Source organism: Clarias gariepinus, chromosome 20, assembly GCF_024256425.1.
Source record: "Clarias gariepinus isolate MV-2021 ecotype Netherlands chromosome 20, CGAR_prim_01v2, whole genome shotgun sequence".
In the NCBI taxonomy this organism is placed as follows: Eukaryota; Metazoa; Chordata; class Actinopteri; order Siluriformes; family Clariidae; genus Clarias; species Clarias gariepinus.
In genome coordinates, this window is record NC_071119.1 from 10,272,688 (window position 1) to 10,296,467 (window position 23,780).

Below are 23,780 nucleotides of genomic sequence, written 5' to 3' on the forward strand. Positions count from 1 at the left end.
TCTGCCATCTGCCCTGAACAATGTAAACCGAGATTCATCCGTGAAGAGAACACCTCTCCAACGTGCCAGACGCCATCAAATGTGAGCATTTGCCCACTCAAGTCTGTTACGGCGACGAGCTGGAGTCAGGTCAAGACCCCGATGAGGACGACGAGCATGCAGTTGAGCTTCCCTGAGACGGTTTCTGACAGTTTGTGCAGAAATTGTTTGGTTATGCAAACCAATTGTTTCAGCAGCTGTCTGAGTGTCAGGTCTCAGACGATCTTGGAGGTGAACCTGCTGGATGTGGAGGTCCTGGGCTGGTGTGGTTACACGTGGTCTGCGGTTGTGAGGCCGGTTGGATGTACTGCCATATTCTCTAAAACGCCTTTGGAAACGGCTTATGGTGGAGAAATGAACATTCAATGCACGAGCAACAGATCTGGTTGACATTCCTGCTGTCAGCATGCCAATTGCACGCTATGTTAATGCTTGTGGCATCTGTGGCATTTTGCTGTGAGACAAAACTGCACATTCCAGGGTGGCCTTTTATTGTGGGCAGTATAAGGTACACCTGTGCACTACTCATGATGTCAGATCAGCATCTTGATGTGGCACACCTGTGAGGTGGGATGGATTATCTCAGCAAAGCAGAAGTGCTTACTATCACACATTTAGACTGATTTGTGAACAATGTTTGAGAGAAATGGTAATATTGTGTATCTGGAATGAATTTTAGATCTTTAAGTCCATCTCATGAAAAATCGGAGCAGAAACAAAGGTGTTGTGTTTATATATTTTTTGAGTGTATATGCAGTATTTAACACAGGGTTACAATGTCCAGATTCACTTGGAAGGTGGTCTTATATTGAAGTTAACTTTTTGGAGTTATTAATTAATTCAATACTTAGCTGAAGTAAGGCAGAAAAGAGGGTTGTTCTCGACATTGTCTCTGAAATATCAATAATATTAATCATTGTACAAAGGTCATTGTACTACAGAACTTCTTTGTGTTTACTGACAGTTCTAAACCAAACAAGGTGCATACTGCCACCTACCGTACTAGAGTCTGTGCATGCACAAGTGTACTGTGGTATGGACAGCCTCTGAAAATGTGTTGTCAAAGGATTCTTATTCACCATGGACAGGATTTTGCACTCTGTGGTCTTGCAATTAAATCTTTGATTGATTAAATGACCTACTATTGCCATCTACCTACTGCCTTCAAGATGGCACTGGTGAGGTTGGATCTTGTGTTGACTTTCTTTGTTTTTGTTTTTGAACTATCTGTAACTTAAAGCCTTTAAGTTTCATTTTAAATCTAAGTTTCTTCACCATTGCTTACATTTGGTATGGCTGAGAAACTTTTATGTTGGACGATTTTAGAACCTGATCCATGCAATCGGAATAATGAAGAACAAAAAAAAAAACAGGATCTGAAGCGGTGACCCCAGGGGAAATGAGCCATTGTCAGGAACACATTGTGAGCTCGTGCACACCGCACGTCCCTACTAGCAAACATCCAGTCACTGGAAAAAAATATTCAATGACCTCAGGACCAGGCTTAAGTGTCCACATCCCATAAACTGGATGCAGATTCGTTCTTGGATCTGTAGACATCACACAAAATCAACACACCCGGAGTTGTAGACGTCAATATTTACTGGGTCTACAGTACCTCTTTCTAGGCATTTTCATAAACCCTTCTCTCCTCCAGGTCATGAGTTATGTGAGGAAGAATGGAGTCTATGAGGAAAAGTTTAAAACAGAACGTGATGTCATCCACTCTCGATATGGCATATCAAGACCAAAAGAAGACCATTGCCTCAGCTGGGTATTCTTCCTCATCAGAGTCTTATATACTCTGTGGTTATACTTTGTGTCATCCTCAACCTCTGACTCTTCCTTCTCTAAACGCTCCTTAGTTTCAACCTGGCTTCTCTCTTCCTGATCATCGTCATTGTCAAATATAATTTCAGAGCTTCATGTGCAGTATATCTATTGGTAACCAGCTAAAGACTGAGGGCTTACAAAAAAGGCCTTAAAAAGCTGTGTATACTAGAGCTGCAAAAAAGTTGTATGAGTTTTGGAGTTTTGTTTAATTAACAGGTTTGGTAAAAATTATGTTGTTTATATGTTCCTGTGCGGGTTGCCATGGAAGCCAAAAAGGGGGACAAGAAGTGTGTGTGTGTGTGTGTGTGTGTGTGTGTGTGTGCGTGCGTGCGTGCGTGTGTGCGTGCGGACAATGATCCAAAGCACACCAGCAAGTCCACTTCTGAATGGCTGAAAAAAAAAAAAAGACTTTGGAGTGGCCTAGTCAAAGTTCTGAACTGAATCAAATTGAGATAGTGTGGCATGCCCTGGCCAATGGCCTCAAAAACCATCCAATGGCTGAATTACAACAATTTTGCAAAGATGAGTGGGCCAGAGTTCCTCCACAGCGCTGTAACAGACTCACTGCAAGTTATCGAAAATGCTTGATTGCAGTTGTTGCTGCTAAGGGTGGCCCAGCAAGTTATTAGGTTTAAGGGGCAAACCCTTTTCCACAAGTCTATGTAGTTATGGATTTTGTTTTCCCTTAATGATAAAAACCTTCATTTAAAAACTGCATGTTGTGTTTACTTGTGTTATCTTTGACTAATATTTGAATTAAAACATTAAACGGTGACAAACATGCAAAAACATAAGAAATCAGTAGGGGGCAAACACTTTTTCACACCACTGTAGGCTGGTCAATGAAAACTTCCGAGCAGTAAATCTTTCAGATGTCTTCCTGTAGCTGTAAAGAGGTTGTAAAACTCTGAAATGAAAAAGTGAAAGGTCACTTTTACTCGTAAAGGCTTCATAATTCACCATAGCCAACACCATGTATTTAGGCGTAGACCCCAGAAACAGATTCTCATGATTACATACATCAAATTCTCTGGAATAGAGTAGGTTTTCATGTTTATACTAGATGGAGGGGACTGAGCCCATTTGCACAAATCAGCCTAATTTGCACATCTATACTGTTCAGTTAAAGCTTTTCACAGAAGAAAATGTTGGCGAAAGGTGAAATTTATCAGATGAAAATTGCCTTGACTCTTCGCTGAAGTGAGCTCTTTGAACCAGACTTTTATTGGGGCCATTATTGACGACTACAGAATCCATGAATGTTTGACAATATGCAAATTCTTTATCATGGTATACAAAATCATTACACTCATTATATATAACTTCCTCACTGTATACATACACTGTTTACATATGCAAATTATTTAGCCCTGCAAAAAATGCACTTCTGGTTAGATGCTTACTGCATTTTGTCTCCTCGTACGATACATGTGGAGTGACAAAGTTAAATCTAATCTAAACTAATCTAATATAAACAACAAATCAAATAACTTCTTTACTGGCCTCGGCGAGGTCTATGAATAACACACACAGAGAGACACACACACACACACACAACAGTTAATGGTCTTAGGCTTGTGCATTAAGTCAGCCTCGAGTATACTGTATATAAAATAAATAACCTGACTGGTTCCAGATCAGACCCACACTGTTAAACTAAGACATTAAGGGATTTGTACAATTATTGATCATACATCATACAGAGACCCAAATTATCAAATAAGATGGCTGCCAACACTGAGACCCACAGTCAACTACAAATCTGGTGACTAGGTGGCGACCTTGTGAGGGAGACACGAACTGCACTTGCTCACACCTCTCAGCAGCTTTGTATGCGGACATTGGCTTTATGCCAGGTATGAAAGTAACGTCCCTCTGCCCCAGTATCGAGAAAGAGAAAAGCAAACTGAAGCTTCTGGAAACTTAACAAACGAAAGTGACTCTCAAACATTTTGGGTGAAAACATCTTGGGTTTGTAGGTTAAAAACATAACCTAACATACTGTAAATCACACATTTGTATCCTTAATTAATATATTTACTCTGGAAACCTGAATATAGTAAGCTTTAATTTTACTTTAAAAGCTAATTAAATGTACACCACATGCAGTTTTGATAGTACCCACTGCCTAGTCATCATTATCATCACCTGCAGTACATCACAGACTATATGACCCCCACCACCAACATCAGTTTCATAGACAGCCTGCTGGATGATCTCAAACCTTCTACATATGCTTTGAGACCTCCAGCTGACAATGTGACAATAACAATTGTTAAACAAATTAAATAAAAATTGACTGACAGGACCTATTCTGTCAGTATTTGAAATAGGACCCAGGCAAACAACAAAACACAAGCACTCCACAAGGATGTGTCCTCAACCCAATCCACTATATCCGTTCACTCACGACTGCATCGCCTCTCACAAAGACAACATCACCCTGAACTTTGCACCGCAGTGACGACACCGCAGGGGTCGGATGCATCACTGGTGGGGATGTAGCAGTCTATTGGACAGAGGTGGTCAGTCTGGTGACATTGTGTAAGGATAACAATCTCTCTCCCTCAACACGGACAAGACAAAGGAGAAAGGACCTCATTGACCACTGTTTACCCAAGAGTTCGAGCTGAAGAGGGTGAGCAGCTTTAAATATTTAGGCATTTAGATTAGTCACGACCTCACTTAGACACTTAACACCACAAAGATGGTTAAGAGGGATCAGCAGCAGCTGTACTCACGGGGCTAAGGAAGTTTAGTATGTCTTCTAATGTCCTTGCCAACGTCTACATCTGCATTATTGAGAGCATCTTGACCAGATGCATCACTGTCCAGTATAGCAGCACTACCGTTATAAACTGAAGACTATAGACTTCTGAAAAAATCACAAGTACTCCACTGCTGTACCTGCAGAGCATTTATTACTACAGAGTCCACAGGAGAACTGTCTCCATCCTCAAAAACACCACCCACCCTGAGCATAGACTTTTCACACCTTTTCCCTCAGGCCTAAGGTATAGATGTGCGAAATGCAGGACTTAGAGAATAAGAACCTCTTTCTTTCCCACTGCTATCAGACTCCTAAACAGCTGACAGCTGCTTACAGATGTAGCAACTCAAAACTACCAGGTGCGGGCAACTGGCGTATGGCTGGCGTGTGGCTGGCGTATGGCTGGCGTGTGGCTGGCGTGATCCCCCCTTCTTCTCTTGCCAGAAAGGTGCGTCAAGATTTCACAGTAAACACGCCCATTGAAGCCCTATTTATTCATTTACCAGTCACCACCACTAGATGGCGCTTTGTTCTCAAGAAGATGTTAACATAGAGTATAGAGTAAACTATAGACACAAGAGGAAGCTGTCTGAAAGCTGTCTTAAAACGGCGTATTTAGAGAAGGGCTCGCCCGCGAGAGGTTGTGCATGCGTGGTTCACTACACAGCTAAAACATATTTGTATATTATGACTGAGATAAGGCATCGGCGTGCGTTTCGCACAGCGCTGCAAAGACAGCGCTTATTTAACACGTATAAATGTGTGTTTGTTATATTTCTGGGAAAGAGAAATCTCTTATAAATCTCTCATATCGGCGGGTTCACGCAAACATTTTACATTCACTAAAAGATTTATTTACAACCACATTTCGGCCAGGAGCAGCTTTGTTTCAGTCAGAATATTCCTCTATCATAAAGAGAGGTGACATATATTTGATTAAACACTGTATTTTTTTGAAGTTAAAGGGTGCGCAATGTGAGCAGCTTTAATTATTGATAATTAAATAATTATTAAATGGTGGACATAAACAGCAAAAAGAACAATATTAATTTTCTTGTGATTATTATTATCATGTTCTTTTGCTGTTTGGGTTCAGCGTTAAATGATTATTTAAAAAAAATTAAGTCATTTTATCATACAAAGATTATTGCGTTGTGCTCGGACCACTGACTCCAAAATTGACATTTTTACCGTTAAAAATAAAAATGTTTTTACAAGCCCTTGAGCTGTTGTTTGTGCTGTTTTCTTTAATAATAACAATAGACAGATAGAAACAGAGTCTGTCTAAACAAAATTAATTGCAGCCGTTTTGCAAAATGTCCCTATGTGCCATTTCACAAATTGCTTTGAATTGTGACTGATTTATATTGGCTGTTTCCGTTTGCCGCGACAGAGTGCGTGGCAGTCATAGACATTCCCCTTGAGTAACCACTGTAGATGGCCAAGGGCTACCAAACCATTTTGGAGGACCATGTGCACCCAATTGTTCAAACATTGTATCCTGAAGGCGGTGCTGTGTATCAGGATGATAATGCATCAATACACACAGCAAGTCTGGTGACAGAGTGGTTTAATAAACATGAAAGTGAAATTGAAATTTGGCCTGCACAATCACCAGATCTGAATATTATTGAGCCACTTTGGGGTGTTTTGGAGGAGGAAGTCAAGAAACATTTTCCTGCACCAGCATCACATAGTAACTTGGCCAATATTCTGCAAGAAGAAAGAATGGATATATCTGGCCCCAGGAGCTTAAGAGTTTATACAGAAATAATTAGGTATTTATTCAAGTTATCTGTTGAAACAAATCACCCTTTTTAAGGCTTCAAAAATTAAATATGAACAGGACACAATAAAACAAGTAAATGACAGGAATTCAGCATTTTACTTCTGTCTGGTCTCCTCTGAGATGTCCTCATCCTCTGGATATTCTGAGATTTATAAGGTACAGTAAATAGGACTATCTGTAGTTTAATGGCTACTTAATGAATACATTTCTAGAAGGTAAATTAAAATTATAAACTAACTTAAACTATACTAAAACAGAGAAAAAAAACAGGTGACACCACAATGGATACAGAGTCATTAACAGTAATAAGGATTTTTCAGACATAACAAACTGACAAAGATGCACATGTACATTCAATTTATCACTTTTCATTCACATACAGCAATTCAGTTAGAAATTGACTTCTCACAGATCCACATGAACTCAGTATTACAGGGATAATCAGCCCAGTTCCACACAGGATCAGTCATATAACCTGTTACAACACAATCCTCCTCTCCTGAAGCACTGTTGGGTTCAGTTTGATACCAAAACCTGAAGGAGAGAATTAGAGGATTTGCTGTGTTTCTCAAACTAATTAAGAGTCAGTAACTGTATCATAACCGAAATATTAGTTCAGTGAATTCTTACCCAGTGCTCAGTGATGTATTGTCGACCCACTTCCACTCGCCCTCTCTGTCTTTGTCACTCAGACCGATCCATGCCCTTCTACCGCTCAGCATTTTAACGATGAAATCCTGTCATGGATGTAGTAATTTACAATAATAAATAAGTATATGTAATGTAAGTATCAACTATACTATAGTTGAGAAAACATGACAAAGTGCCCACAAAGGTGTGAATATAATTGATGTTTTATGGCCAAATTCATATTGTTGGGAGCTCGAGCTTGTTCCTCCCCAGAGTACCAATCATATTCTCCCCTTTTCAGATTCATTAGACATGAAGTTATCATGACTGTCATGGCGCCACCAAATCAACCAAATTATAAGGGCTCAGATATTATTTATGGTCCCCAAACACAAACCCTTCTGATCTATGTTGGTTGCATGTAAATTTGTTGGCGGGAATCCTGCCAAATATAACCTTCTAGTCTTCTGTCTGATCTCCAGACAGTGTCAAGTTCTCCTTAAACTGTGTCTCTACTATGTCTCTAATATGTCTTTTACCTGAAACAACCTTGATGTTGTCACATCTGAGCCACCTCAGTCCTGGGGAGTAAGATCTGGCTCACCTGTCTACTGAGCCGTCGCTTTGTCTCCCCCTAGTGTGTCTGTGTGTGTAACATGTCCTCCTAAATTCCTAGATTACCTGCACCTGTGTCTACCCCGTGTGTGTCCCTATTTATTCCAGTCGAACTTGTAGCCCCTCGTCTGTTCACTGTTGCACCATGTCTTATGTTTCCCATGTGACTAATCTTTGTGTGTCTTTTGTGTTAACCCAGGACTGAGGGAGTCTGCAGGCGGAAGATCCTTTTTGTTCTCTCGCAAAAAGGTCAAGTTCAAGGCTGACCGAGAGGCAGCGCTGAGTTCCTCGCTAGGCTGTAAATCCAGTTGTTTGGTGTGACCTAAGTACTCTTCATTTTTTCCCGCCTGCAGACCCGGCCTGGGGAAGCTTTTCCCCATTTGGTTTTCGTTGTGTTTGGTTTGGTTGTGTTCTGTGTTTTTTTTTGTATTGGGACTCATTAAATACCATTATTATTATTTCTAACCCTGCGTTTGCGTTCGCTTCCTCCATAAACATGACAGATGTGTTAAAAATTACCAGCTATAACTGCTATTTTAGGAAAACGTGGTGGTCTGGGCCCAAGTTAATAAAATTTTAGGCAAAAAAATATACACTACTCACAATAAGTTAGGAATATTGTTATTTACATGAGTGCTTTTTCTATTTGCTCTAAATTTGAATGAAATAAGTAAGAGTTTCCTTTAATATTACTAATAATAACAACTCTGCTTTAACTGGTCCCAGACATACTCTATGGGGTTCAGGTCAGGGGGCATTGATGGCCATACCATATGAGGCACTCCAACTTTCTAAAGTCGAGCTGTGACAAATCTGCCATGATCACTGAATCTCTGAGGTAAGAACATGCAGTGACTGAGCCATGTACAATAACCAAATCTGTTTTGTGCTGACTGGTGATGCCTGCCCAGACTGTTGCACCTCCTTCACCAAAGCAAACGTGGGAACCATGTTGACCTCAGCGTATCGCTCACCTCGCCTTTTCCAGGAAGACCCTACACTCATCAGTGAACAGGACGTTAGACCACTGCTGCATTGTCCAGGTCACATGGTCTTGTGCCCACTGCAAACGTTCACAGCGGTGTCTTGGTGTCAGTGGAGTCACCTGCAACGGGCTTCTGGCATTCAAGCCAAAGTGGTGGAGTCGGTTGCGAATGGTTTTTCTGAAAACCCTAGTACCCCTCACATCTTCTGGGTCTGTCATGAACTGTGCCAGTAGTTCTGTGTCTTGATGCAAGTTCCCTAATGACACTTTGAGACACACTATCTAGTCAAGATTCACAAGCAACATTTGGCTGCCTGCCACTGACCCAAAGGCGCGCCATGGCCAGGTGGCGCTGCATATCCGTTAACTGGCGTTGTGTGTTCATGGCTGTTTAAATGATGAACTTGGAATGACTTACCAGCTTTTTATACCCACAGAATGTTGAAATTGATTCCAATGAGGTGTCTCTAACCCCAATACAATTGCCTCCCTATCCCACAAATGTCTGAAGTAAAACAAACACCGTATGTATGACATCCACTAAATCTTTCACAATATCCCTAACCTATTTTAAGTAGTGTAATTCAGGCTTTTTTTTTTGTTTGTTTTGTTTTTTAATCTACTTTCAAATGTCATAATGGCTCACAAATAAAATATTAATTGAATACTATGTCTTCTGCTAGGAAGAGTGTTTAAATATTCAACCAAAGTTCTGCCAGAAGCTTGTTGATGACATCTGTTAAAGGTGAAACCTGCTTACAGAAAACTCAAGCCTGCTAAGTCAGGAAAAATGAAAAAATGTTAATTAAAAGTTGTAATGCAGAGCCCTGTTAACTGGCAGTGTAAGATGCTGAGCTGCAGGTTGTGTATGGCAAAAAGTGCAATTTAAGGTGTTTTTAATTTTAACATACTAAAGTATACATAATTCTATTGTTTTTATGTCAGTGAAGTTTAGGCTGCAACACTGATTCAAATCCAAATAAAAAATATTTAAAAAAATAATAGAATCCTATTCAGAATGCACTACTAATGTACATAAACTCTGTAAACGAGACCCACTGAATGTGTCAGACACCCATATATTTTTACACTGATCTTTTAGACAGCCTGAATTCCACACTGCATTGATATACAGTATAGAACACACGCACACACACACACCCACACACCTGCTCTGATATGCTGTTTATGATCACCAGGTCTGTTCCTCTCTCTCTGCAGTCCGTTCTGCTCTCATTCCAGCTCCTCTCCACATTAGACATCAAATAAAGACTTGAGTTAAAACACCTTGCTTTGTCTATAAAAATAAATAGAGAGTTAGAGAGATTAAAACAGTTTCTGGACAATTGCTTGTGTACAGTCACAAATCTATTTACCACATACTGTACTGCAAAGTTAATAGTAAACTAATACAAGAATGCTTACTAATTATTCAATGTCAATGAAAAACTTACCTACTTACTCATCCTCTACACACACACAGGGCACACGCACACACACACACTCTCATGCTCATTCACACACTATAAACAATTTGAGAATGCCAGATAGCCTAATCTGAATGTGGACTATGAGAGGAAACCGGAGCATTTGGATGAAGCGTGGGGAGAACTCGTGGAGGATATACATACTCTGCACACATGCATATAGACCCAAGGTGGAACCGAACCTGGACCCTGGAGATGCAAGGCAGCAGTGCTCTTCACTAAGCCACTGTGCTGTCAGCATTTTAAAGTCTCACCAATATTAATAATATGCTTTCATTCTAAGACTTTGGTGAAATACTGTAATATGGAGGAACACGTGAGAGAATGTGAATTAAATCTTGATACTTCAGTTTTAAGGCGGCTCTTTGCTCTGAGAACATTTAACTGTTGGGCAGAAAATGTAATGCTAAATCGATCTACTTACCCAAATCGTGAAATGTCCTCAGGTATACATCTCTCTCCCTCTGTAACTGGTCTCTCTCTATTCTCAGGTCCGCGTGACTGGTCTGTAGCTGCATGAATATGATCCACAGCACTGTAGTGGCAGTCAGCAGGAGAACACACAGCAGCAGCACACACACTTGAGTTAGTCTGTAACAGCTGCTCCATGCAGTGTGTCCACCTGAAGGGAAATGGACACCAAGGTACATTTATGTCTCTTGATATATGTAGCATTTACCGTTTAGTCTCAACAGCCTTATTCATACCAAAGCTCTTCATCACTGACTTGGATAACATGTCAGTATTTTTTATCCAGCCGTCACTGTGAAATTCCTCTCTTTGCATTTAATCTATGAAATGATGGGTGGGGCTTTACTCTGTTTTTGAATAAACTGACTTGCACATGAATCATGTCACCTTTTGCCTTAAGTGACACCCAAAAGACTCTATAAAAGTTCAAGTGCCACAACACCTAGCAGCATGCAAGAAACGATTAGAGGTGTAAATGATTTTAACTCAATAATATGAGAATTTAAATATATAGTTCTATTGAATGTTTTTGCTGTACTTTTGGCTGCTTTCATGGTGGGATCGCAATAATAGACCATTCCATTTGCATACAACGTAACTGATGCAACCTTCTCATTTTATCTGGTTTTGAAACCAACACTGCATCCAGTGGATGGAGTTTAGGTATTAGATAAAAATTAGAGGTGGGCCTTCAATGCCATGTAATACTATTGAGTGTAATGTTATTTTTAAAATTAAGGAAACACCTTGCCTCTGGCATTTGTAGCTTGTTTTGCAGGGCGGATAAATCTGGGCTGGGCCTTACTGTATAGTAAAAGATCCAATGGATGTGAACAAATCATCTAACAAAGTATCTCATGATGTGGTATCAAAAAGTTTTGAGTTTTGAGACTCCCTCAGACATCTTCAAACCTGGCAGTAGAATTTGCTATGGACAGACAGCGGACCTGCCCTGCGTTTTTTAGTCGTGGCACTGATGGGCTCTTTTACTGTGAAGACTGTGGTGGGGTCGTACCAACACATCCAAGTTTCGTCACTGGTAATGAACCTCAACATAAAGGACAATTCATTCACAGGATGCTGAGTTCTTGGCAGACTTTAACGCAATGGTGCTTTTGCTCCTGGGTCAGCAGCTAGGTAACAAACTTGGCAGCAACATGTTTATATCACACATAAGGATTTCATATGACACATCGCAATGGCAGCAGTGTTGTGGATTGTCCTCTGATGATCATCACGCACAAGTTGTAGATAACCCAGCCTTCTTCAGCTGTTTAATATTTTAAAGAACTGCCAACTCTCACTCATTGAGCATGAGGCTTAAACAATAACTCATCTTCACACAGTCCCATGTCATACTTCCAATTTGTTTATGGTTTTATATTTAAAACAATTGTCTGTCAATGACACAAACAAAATAATTGAGCTCCTGTCTCTTACTAACAAGTCAAATATGAACTTTTTCATTTTGCAGTCAAATTGCTACGTTGTTCCCTTGTGCCCTTAATAGGCACTCCTAATTAAATAAAGGAAGTAAGCAGATAAATGAATGCTTCTTAGTGACACAAAAGCAATTTCACAATATTCCAAAGCCAAGCAATAAACATTAACCATTGCACCAATAAATTCAGGCTTTTCTTAACCGCCTACTGACCTGCAATATAACAACTCAATTTAACACTACACAATTATTTAAACAATATGCATCCGTAGACACAATGCACATTTTCAACCAATAATTACACTAAAAACCATAAAATAGCATGATAGGTATTAGCATGAATATTGAGGTTAAGTATATCCGATGGCATCACACTTACAATTCTGTGTTTATACTGAATATTGGCATGACTCTGATTTAATGCATAACTTAACTTAACTTAACTTAACTTAACTTAACTTAACTTAACTTAACTTAACTTAAGCCTGCAAGGTGAGTGGAAAAACAGAATTTTATAACATTTGATAGCACATTACCTTGGTGACTAGCTAATTCACATTGATATTCAGTAAAATTGCTTATTTTTACCTTACAAAAAAAATACAATGAATTTACAGTAAAGCTTTTGGAAAAATTTTCTTTAAAAAATGTAAATTACACTATGCATATGATTCATATTGAGAATTTAAACACAATCACACATGATTTGCCCTTTAGGCTTTCTGCAATACAAAAAGTAAATGAAGTTCAGTGAGCTCAATTCAGATATATGCTCAGGCTTATAAATGGTTTTGTTGGGAACATTTATGAACTTTTTTAGTGACGTTCTTCTGCAGAAAAACCTTGTTTACCTGTGTGCTGAATGTCTTGGCTCCAAGTTGTGTTGTTGTCGTCTATTTCTGCGTAGGTTCTGGAACTTCTATTATCTTCTGCATTTACATACAAATCCACAACATCTGCCACTTGATTTCTTCTCAATACCTCCTCAATGTACATCACATCATCATAACCACTCACAGACATGACTAACCTATTATAACTCCCTACCTACTGTAGATGTGATAACACAGCTGTCCCGCTGCAGCTTTTTACTTACTTGTTGTGCATGCAAAGTTTGATTACTGTGTATATTCCAGTAAATAAAAAAAAAAACAGTAACTTCTTGTAAAAACAGAAATAAAACTTTGCATATGGAAAGTGAGATTAATGTGTATCTGCCTGTTAATAAGGGAATCAAACAGCAGCAGCTTCTTTTTTTTAATGGCAGTAAAACTTTGCATATGAAAAGTGAGAATGTGTATCTGCCTATAAAAGAAAGGATAAAACAATAGTGACTTGTAGAAATGTCTAAATTGGTTTTCATGTTTTTATTTACTTAAGCACTTTACAATCAAACATCAAACCCTGTACATTATATTTTGCTTCCTTACCAAACAAAAATCACAGAGTTACCAACCTTTGCATGCACAGTACTATATAGTACTAAATAACCAGCCAGACATTTAATGATCCCATAAAGCATATGTGTTATGTGAAATAAATCCTTTTACCTACTGATTGCCCCTTAGATTAGGAGATTAAGGTTTTAAGATTATTGATCAGAAGGTTGTCAGTTCAAGCTCCAGCTCTACCAGGTGCTGTTTGGTTCTTAACCCTGTCTGCTCCAGGGGTCCTAACTTACCACGTGCTCTGACCCCACCTTCCTACCTGCGATATTTATGGAAATAATTTTACTGTCTTGTCATGTAGTGCATCTTTGAATATTGTGAAAAAGTTCATTTTGTTTTGTCATTTATTTTTAAAAAAGTGAAACTTATAGTAGATTCATTACATAGTAAGGAAAATATTCCAAGCTGTTTTTGTTGTTGTTTAACTTTCAATGATAATAGGTTACAGCTCATAAAAATCAAAATTCCAGTTTCGCAAAATTGTTTCATTCATTTATTAAGATCAATGAAAATGGATTTACAATATAGAAATGTCCAACATCAGGAAAAGTTCCCATTCTGTTGCTTTAGCACAAATTACTACATCGATGTGCCTGGTTCCTGTGCTGATGAGGCATTACTGAAGACCAGGTTGCATTGATAGCAGCCTTTATCTCATCTGTAATTGTTGGGGCAGATGTTTCTAAGAAAGATAATTTCTGTATTTTTTTCATTTTAGCCCCCCATCACACACACACACACACACACACACACACACACACACCAAACTGCTTGGCATACAGTATAAGCAAAGCGGTATATTAAATAACCAATTCTACTTTAAACCTTTCCCTGCTGTCTGATTCAGACAATTTACATACTGCTCAGGTACTAGGGGAAAATTACAGTAAACAGAACATTTGCATGACGTTTGTTTAAGGAAGTGCAGCATACGGGAAACTGCTGCAGGGTGTCATTTTAACTAAAAAAATAAAAGAAAAACATTTTATTAATCATAATATAAATAAAGAATGTATGAGCAGTTTAATGCAGTACATCATAAAAACTTTAACAATTTAATGTACAGTAGTTTTAAAACAGACAAAAAGTTAGTAAGCAATTATTTTACTTTTGAACACACACATAATGTGAAAACACACACACACACATATACAATGTATATATATATAAACATTATGACCTTATGTAAAGTTTTAAAGATGCGTAGTAGAAGCAAGTTGGCAAGTTGCTCGGTCTGTCCGCTGTGCTTCGGTAAGCTTTTCTGGCGCCAGAGACAGATCACAAGATGTTGGCTCGAGTTAGGGAGAGAGGGGGACGGAGACAGAGGGAGATAGAGAGAGAGAGAGGGAGAGAGAGACATAAAGGGAGTATGGGAAGCGTGGGAGCATTCACACCTTTCAGATCTATAGGGAAGAGAGCAAGAGAGTAGAAATACCTCCTTTATATATAAAATTATTCTAATAGTTATGACTGTGCATGCATGTGCGTGCAGCAACTTGTTGCAGTTCTCCAGGCTTTTGTGTTTTTTTACTTGTTTTTTAATACTTTTCCTCTCTTTTACATCAACAACATGTGGTGTAATCCTAATCTTATGACTGTTAAAGAGATTGTTCGTATTTATAAAATTGAATTGCTGGCTGTTGGACTTGCCCATATTATTTACTAAGAGAATTTTCTTTAAGATATTTTTTGTATTATGTGATAATTACTTCTGTGTGAATTCCTCAATTAACGAATGCTGCTGCTACATGTGATGTCATCTACATGGTCACTTCCAAACTCCTGACCCGGCACCCTGATGCCTTTCTCCTAATCTCCAGTGATTTCAACCATGCATCACTTACAAAGACTCTTCCCACTTTCACTCAATATGTGGATTGTGACATATAGACTAACACACTAGACTAGCACACTAGACTTGCTGTATGCTAATGTTAAAAGTGGTGTTAAAAGTGGAAGACATTATGCTTAGTACCGGTCCCCAAGACACCACATCCCTGTGCCCTACTGGCCTGTTGCTTTGACATCACACATGATGAAGGTGTTTAAGAAACTGATCCTGGATACACTTTGTCCCCTGGTGAAGTCCTCTCTGGACCCTTTTTAATTTGACTTAAAGCCTTTTTTGGGAATAGATGACGACATAATACACCTTTTCCATCAAACCTAATCTCACCTCGACAAAGCTGGGGCCACTGTAAGGATTGTGTCCTTTGACTACTCCAGTGCCTTCAACACCATTAGGTTTGGTTTGGTTTGTTAGGTTTGTTAGGGCTACAGTATGAAAAGGTTATTTTACATTACAATATTACATTAATACAATACTTATTACCCTGATCATTTACCAAAAATAATGATGATAAATGGGTTGTACCACTCTTTAAGGGGAATATTGTTAACTGTATTATTTGTGCAATGCTCTTTCCTTTCCTGTTTTTCTCTTCCAGTTGCAATATATGTGAATTTATGTGAATAGTCATGATTGAATGCTGTGCTTTCCTTATTAGTGCAATATTTTATTTACTGTGTTATGTATTTTTTCTTCCCCCCCTTCTTTTCTGATTTATTCTAAATCCCCTTGTCTAAATTATTACTCTTAGTACTCTTTTTAAACTACTCCTCGGCGGGGAAAAAGAGTAGAACTTTTATGTTCTTCTCTGAGCTATAAATATTTATATAACTTCTCTGAGTTCTATATGTCCTTTGAGCCTGATTCCTAGGAGTAATTCTGAAATGTTTAATGCGTAAAACTGACCTGAAATTTGTCTCCCTCTATCGACGGGGGTGCTGAAATTCCCCCTCAGTACTGTTATAGCATTCAACAGGTCTCTCTCTCACTCACACACACACACTCTCTCTCTCTCTGCAGTCACAGTAACATCTACTCCTTGTATTGTCTGATCACTCAGATTATCTATTTCTTCATCAAGCACAATAACCAAAATTGATTGTGTATGCCTGTGTATACTGATGTCATATTTTAATTAGCTGTAGTTTAAGTCAGCTGATCTGTTGTCTGCAGAGATTCATGTTTTTTACAGTCATTACCCCTCATCTTCATCTCACCCAGAAAATTCCTCTGTCTTAATTTAACACCTGCAGTCTTTATATGGGTCCAACTGATCAGATGTTTATTGACCTCTCACCACAACTGCAGTTGTTTAGTTCTCAGAGTTAAGTATATGCTCTGTTTTTAGTAGGAAGTAAAGGTGTAAACCACACGAACCACATGGATCTTTCAGAAGCTTATCTCTGTACCTGCTCTCTTTAGAGTCGCTGTAGAGTTGTGTCTCTAGGTTGCTCTCATCTTCACTTCCTGTAATGAATGAAGAGAACACATGTTAAACAGCAGCACACAGTCACTCTGAGAACAGCCAACCTTCTTATCAAACAACATCTAATCAAACTGCTGTTCACATCATGTTGAATTGAAAATGCTGGTATGCCACCTCTTTGAAAAAGCTGTTCCCTGAAATCCTGGCTGCAACTGGCTGCACCACACAAAAATCAAACTCGTCATTTCCAGATAAGAGAGAGTGAACGTGTTTCTGTTGCACCGCAGAGGTTTCTTTTTCCTGAAGAAGGCACACATTAGCTAGCTTAGATTGATTTGTACATTCTTCTTAAAGGTGATTCTGGTCAAATTGGCTTTTCTTTTTCGTTTCCATTATCATCTACATTTACATTTACATTTAGGCATTTGGCAGACGCTCTTATCCAGAACGACTTACAAAAAGTGCTTTAATGTTTACATCATTGGATCAACATCTGATATGTTTTGACATTTAAACTCAACAGTTACATTTATGAAAAGAATATATTTTGCTATGTCTGCTAGGAATGATGCTAAATTTAATGTAAGAGTCGCTTCAGGTGGGACCATAGCTCTCTTGACACATTGCTTATTCCAGTAAATTAGTAGAAAAGATAACAATCCAATCATACAATAGCATTCACACAGTGCACAGTGGGATGAAATAAGTTTAAGCTTCAGATTATTGCCCTGCTGGAAGAACCAGTAATAATCCAGTTTTAGTTTTCTGACATAGAAAGCCAGATTGTGACCTTGGTAATTCATGGAGTCTGAGATGCCATGTGCCCCAACAAAGTTTTCAAGACTTAAAGCATTGAGCTTCTGCAACAAAATCCACACCTTCAGTCACAATTAAAGGTTTGCAGCTGACCACATAAACAAAGAAAAAGCCTTTTGCATGACATTTTTGACCATAGATATGTTTGTAAAGATGAGTCATTCAACCTCAAGACGATTGTACCGACTATTAAGCATGGTTATGGTAGCATAATGCTTTGATGCTGTATTGCTGCCACAGAGAAGGAATACAGCCTCAGAGTTTAATATGTCAAATCATTATCTAAATGGTTAAAACCTGGACAGGAATCTTGGACATTCCTCCAAATGGACAGTGACCCCAAACGACATGACCTCAGTCCTGCCAGAAGCTTGTTGCCTTTTGACCCTGTATTTTAACCCTGTGTTAATAAATAAATAAATATATATTGTGCACTAAAACTACCCCCCCCCAATCAGTTAAAAGAAATCATTCCAATGGCGCCATCACCATTAAGGGTTGTGAAGTGTTACATCACCTCAAGCTACACTCCCTGCATTGTTTTTATTTTACATTGGCCTTTCACACACCTGCAGAAGGGGAGGCCGCCTATTTAGTGAGCCCCCTAAGTGAGTGCTTGTTTAACATTGTATTTCTGATTAGCATTACTATCACTTCTGCATTTGCCCCTCTGTTTGTGACATTAGTATATGTGGTCTTAGTTTTGCATAAGAACTTACACATCTGTGCAAATAATAAGAGATTTTCTTTAGGAACATCAACTAATTTGTATAAAATTATGTAAATTTCTATTTTGGATATTTTGCTATTGTCAGAGTTAAACAGCTACCTTAACCACTGTTTTATTCAGCTTTTAAAAGCTAAATTAGTGGTATATTTAGAGCTAAAGGAATCATCAGAATTTATATCCTGATCTTCTCGTATTGGATAAACTCTGGCAGTTTTCGCTAAAGACTTAATTACTGAATTTATTGGTTTAACACAAAAACATGTTGACATGACCGAGTCAGGAGAATAAACAATACATTCCTCACAAATAGAGTCAAAAGAAGGAAACAATCAACAAACCTTTTTTTTTTCATCATTTTATTTAAAATTACATTTTTGCCTCAGTCTTATTCAGTTTAAGGTTTTGCACAGAGTCCATTATTCCAACTCAAGGCTAGCTGAAATATTTCCTGATGTTGAGAATAGATGTGACAGATGCCATGCCTTGTAAATGGAGTCATATGTTCTTTTTTGTGCCCAAACTTGCAGGACTTTTGGACAGGTTTTTTTTTTTCAATCTCATGTCAACTATACTTACAGTTGAAGCCATGTCTATTAACTGCTTGCTATATTTGGCATTACAGATGATTCAGTTCCATTGAGGTTTGCACATAACGATATTATCGGCTTCTCATCTTTGTTGGGCAGATGCTCCATACTCTTATTCTGGAAGTCCATTAAGTGTCCCTTTATCTATCAGTGGATTAAAAATGTATTATTATTTATTAAGCTAAAGAAGATTAAATACACACTGAGAGGTTCTACTAATATGTTCTTTCATAAATGGCAACCACTTATTGCTTATTTTGCAAATTTACAGGTACTGCCTAAATGATTATTTAAACTAGGTCATGCATCGGAGTGTGTGTATGACCTATCTAATTTACACAGATTCCTTTAAGCGGAGGAAGCGGGAATGTATGTGTGTAGGTTTGTGTGTATGTTCGGGGTGGGTGGGGAGTTTTTCGTTTTTCTTCTCCTTTGTTCTATAATAGTAATAATAATAGATTTAATTCAGTGATTTTATATATATATATTTGTGTATGACAATTGTTCAATAAAATAAATGTTTAAAAAAGTAATTTTTATTTTTATGTAAGTTAAAATCAACTAATTTTCTTACTCTTAATTATTAAAATGTATTTATTTAAATGGACTTCTCCTTTATTTCAACTTTAAGCTCTGTTTTAGTCACATGGACTTTCACATTCATTTCTGCTTGTGTTGCTACTTCCTTAACTGACAACTGACGTTGTATTGAGGAAACTTTTTATTTTACACACACACAGTTGTTGTTCCTTTTCCTTACAGACAGAGAGAGTGTACATCAGTGTTTTATTGAGTCTGTAATAGATAATATGAGTGTGTGTACAGTATGATGATGTGGTCAGCGCTGAGGAGATGAAGAGAGGAGAGCGAGTAGAGAGGGTGGTGGATATCTACGAGAGTGTAGATGCTTTTAGAGGTTATAACCCACACGTGCAGAAGGAAGACACTGACACAAAGAGGAACGTCCAAACTCATCACACAGGTCTCTTTAAAATGATTTATAGCAAGATATCAGCAGTAGGAACACAACTTTTGCTTTGACGCCCCGAGACTTGCTGTGTGCAGAGCCGTGTTTAAGCTACACAACCTGAGAGCTCCTTTGTATATAACCATTTGGTAAATGTGTCTTTATGTTAATTGTTTCCCTCTTTCCAAGAAAAAGGCACTGCATGGAGCAGGTGTTACAGAGTGACGGCAGTGTGTGTGGTGCTGCTGTGTGTTCTCCTGCTGACTGCCATCACACTGCTGTGGATCAAATACAACAATCTGAAGACAGAAAACAACCATCTACAGAACAGTTACAACAACCTGACTACAGAGAAAAAAGAATTACAGACCAATTACAACAACTTGACTTTAGAGAAAAAAAAATTACAGACCAGTTACAACAACATGACTGTAGAAAATGACCAGTTACAGGCCATTAACAAAAACCTGACTGTAGAGAGAGACCAGTTCCGGAAAGAGCGAAATGGATACCTGAGGACATTTTGGGGTAAGTACATAAATTTGGTCTTAAGTTTTCTACCCCTCAGTTGAATGACCTGCATAAAAACTGGGGACTAAAGACTCACATCCTCTTACATGTTCCTCCATATAATTTCACAAGGTCCTAGAATGAAAGCATCTCATTAATATTGGTGACACTTTATAATCCTGATCCATAAATCAAAGGAAACTGTTTAAGGAGTAATGAAGAATGAATAAATAGTTTTTTTTTTAATGACATTAATTACTGTAAGTATTAATCATGCTTGTCTTACATTTCTCCTAGAGAACTAATAGCTACCTTTGTCTGTATTGTAAAAAGACCTGATTAATTACTGATCACCTCAACATTAATTCCCAATCACTAAACCTTACCTTCCTCCTGGAGATAATGTGGCCGTTTCCACACCCAGTGTCTAGCATGTAAATGTCTATGTAAATGCTTATATAGAGTTCTTATTAGTTTGTGTGTGTGTGTGTGTGTGTGCTGTTTTTTATTTATCCAGTGAGAGCATAAAGAAAGAATTACAACAATAACGTACTATTGTCATATTAAGTTGTTATAAAGTTATATAAAAGTACAAGCTGTAGGGCTGCAAAGATGCAATGTTTTCTTCATCTTCGGACTGAGAAATAAGAAGAGAAAGTAAATGCTGTACACAGAACGCAAGTTTTAAACTAGTTATTTATCTAATGCTTTACTTAGTGCTGTCTCTGTTCTTGATGGATTTTTACCATCTATCATCTTTCTTTAAAACAAGTCAATAAATTATGTTTATGATTATATTTTTGCCACTACTTGTTTACAGAGTGTGACAAAATGTGAATTGTAAAACAAGCATGTTTTATATATTTTTGATGATAAGAATAATCAGGTCTCTTAATTATAGCTCTCTTTTGAACTCCAATAAGAGTAAGAGCTACCTTTCTTATGTTACATAATAATAAAGTAAACCCATTAAGGGTGAAACCATGCACACTTGTTGCTCATAGTATATAGTCCATGCAGTGCAAAAAAGAGAAAAAAAAAAGTGTTTTGATCTCTGTAAATTCTTACAATTTATTTCCACAGAGAAAAGGAAGTGTTTCTGCTTTAGCGCTAGTCTTTATTGCATGTCTACTGAGATAAAGAACTGGACTGAAAGCAGACAGGACTGCAGGAACAAAGGATCCGAGCTGGTGATCATAAACAGCAAAGAGGAACAGGTGTGTGCGTGTGTGTGTGTGTTTGTGAGAGAGAGAGAGAGAGAGAGAGAGAGACTTAAATTTTTTTTTTTTATGTTGTCATTTACAGGAGTTCATCGGTAAACAGCAGGCCAACTTTAAGGCTTGGATTGGTCTGAGTGACAGAGATACAGACGGAGAGTGGAAATGGGTGGACGGTACAACACTGACCACTGAGTAAGAAACTCAGATTCTTTTGGTTTCTCTGTTCCTATGAAGATTCAGATAAATGCGTGGAATGAAAGGAAACTGACCTCTGATCCGAGTCTGATTCTGATTCTCTGGGTTTCAGGTTCTGGAATAAAGGGGAACCGAATGATGCAGGTGGTGATGAGGACTGTGCTGAGTTTTATAGCGCTCCAAAAGTGAATGTCTGGAATGACTATAAATGCTCTCTTAAACAACACTGGATCTGTGAGAAACATCTGTCACAGTGAAGTTTATCAGTAATCAGTCAGTACCACAAAGTGCACAGAGACTAAATACAACTAATTATTATTATTTTTTTTTTGTACCCCATTACAGCTGTGTAGATCTGTGATGATGAAAGCAGTTTCATTGAGATGGTTGATTTAAGAGTTCATCTCAGTATTTCTGACTGTTAAATCTCAGCGTCTCAGAGCTCAAGCAAGACTGGATTGAGATGTATTTGCTCCTAGAGTGATGGACATGATGGCACATGATGGAATATAAAAGAATTTTACTATTATTAAAATAATTCACATAGCGGGGGTTTTAAAAAAAATACACAATTTCAATCCATTTATAGTAACATTAGTCATTCTGTTTTGCCACTGCTGTCTCTGAGTGTGGGAGTCTCTGTATTTGCAGATCTCTGTGAGCTACACTGGTTCTCTTTTAATGCAGCAAAATAAAATACAAAAGCAGAATAACGTTCAAGTTTATGTTACGGTTTCCTATTTAGTTGTTACGTTTGTCTCTTGTCTAAGAAAAAAAAGGAAGGGTAATATATTTAAGACCGTCACTGATTACTACTTGAGGAGTCACTTATGAACAAAAATGAGGCAAACTCGAGAGTGTTACGATATTGGATTTATTTGTTTTGTGTGTCTGGTTATGCTTGCTTTGTCTCTATGTCTCTGCTGGTGGTGGGATTGGGGTCTTTTCCTTGTTCTTGCAGAAGTGGGCGGAACCTGCAAGAACAAGGAAGACACAACCCCAATCCCACCACCAGCAGAGACATAGCAGAGATAAAGCAAGCATACCCAGACACATAAGAAAGAAAGAAAGAAATCCAATATCCTAACACTCCCTCCCTTAAGAATGAACATCCTGTTCATATTTATAATCATGTCCTCTGGATCACCTGAGTGAGTTGCAACATCCGCCTCCAGACGCTCACACATAACGCGCTGTTCAAATAGCTCAGCGTAAAGCAACTTCTTTATATCGCGCTTAGTAGCACTCCGTGACACTGAAATCTAATAGAAATCGGCGAGCAATAACAAGCCATCCTTACGGCACCTCTCAAACTGCTCTACCGTGGGGCAAACGGTAAACTGGTCCAAGTTAAACTTAAGAGGAGCGCTGACTTTTAGCAAACTTTAGTAATTTAAAGCACCAAAACACACAGTGGAAACCAATAGTACAAGTAGCAAAAGAAATAATATTTACAGAAAATATATACAAAATAACATGTAATGGTGGGAGCCACAAGCAGAGCTTAAATTAAAGAAATAAATAAAACAAAACACTTGCTAACTTAGGCGCGGCAGTCAATCTAAACTAATAAACAAAATGAAAACAAAATCAGGGCGTGGGATGCCCGCTAACTACACTAACAAGCCAAAACACAAGTACAACAAGTAGCTCTCGCTCATATCTAGTGTGTCTAAACAAAGTCTTACTCTGCGCGCTGTTTATGTACACCCTAGGGCATACTAACCTAGACTCAAAACCGCGAATGGAGAAACATCCAAGAACTTGTACTGGGTGCAGTCAAAGCGAAACAATACACGTAGAGAGAGCTTAGCGTAAAACACACACCATTTACAAGTCACTGTCACAACATTCAAAACACCGGAAGTATAGCGTCCCCATAACAACAATATATATTTGAACTAGAAAGGTACATTTCCTGAAGGAAATGAAGTGTGGTGCTTGTCATGTCATAGATATAGCTAATGTCACA

General features: G+C 38.3%; 2 protein-coding genes across 4 annotated transcripts in view; both read left to right on the forward strand.

Moving 5' to 3' along the window:
- LOC128508315 (C-type lectin domain family 4 member M-like) overlaps window positions 1-23,780 on the forward strand; it is a 324,096-nt gene that overhangs the window by 19,434 nt on the left and 280,882 nt on the right. The window lies entirely within an intron of this gene.
- On the forward strand, window positions 19,686-22,522 carry LOC128508320 (CD209 antigen-like protein C). Of its 3 annotated transcripts, XM_053479594.1 has the most exons (6): window positions 19,686-19,898; window positions 20,073-20,411; window positions 21,477-21,610; window positions 21,699-21,805; window positions 21,921-22,042; window positions 22,154-22,522. In XM_053479594.1, the coding sequence occupies exons 1-6, from the start codon at window positions 19,769-19,771 to the stop codon at window positions 22,159-22,161; spliced, it is 840 nt and encodes a 279-aa protein (XP_053335569.1). In that variant the 5' UTR covers window positions 19,686-19,768; the 3' UTR covers window positions 22,162-22,522. The 3 variants fall into 3 exon arrangements, with proteins under 3 accessions (XP_053335569.1, XP_053335567.1, XP_053335568.1); XM_053479592.1 differs by having other exon boundaries at window positions 21,921-22,522; XM_053479593.1 differs by having other exon boundaries at window positions 20,079-20,411; window positions 21,921-22,522.

Coding starts and splice junctions, on each gene's coding strand:
- LOC128508320 (XM_053479592.1), top strand. CDS start 19,769: ATGAAGAGAGGAGAGCGAGTAGAGAGGGTGGTGGATATCTACGAGAGT. Junction 20,412..21,476: donor ATACCTGAGGACATTTTGGG/GTAAGTACATAA, acceptor TTATTTCCACAG/AGAAAAGGAAGTGTTTCTGC. Junction 21,806..21,920: donor GGTACAACACTGACCACTGA/GTAAGAAACTCA, acceptor TCTGGGTTTCAG/GTTCTGGAATAAAGGGGAAC.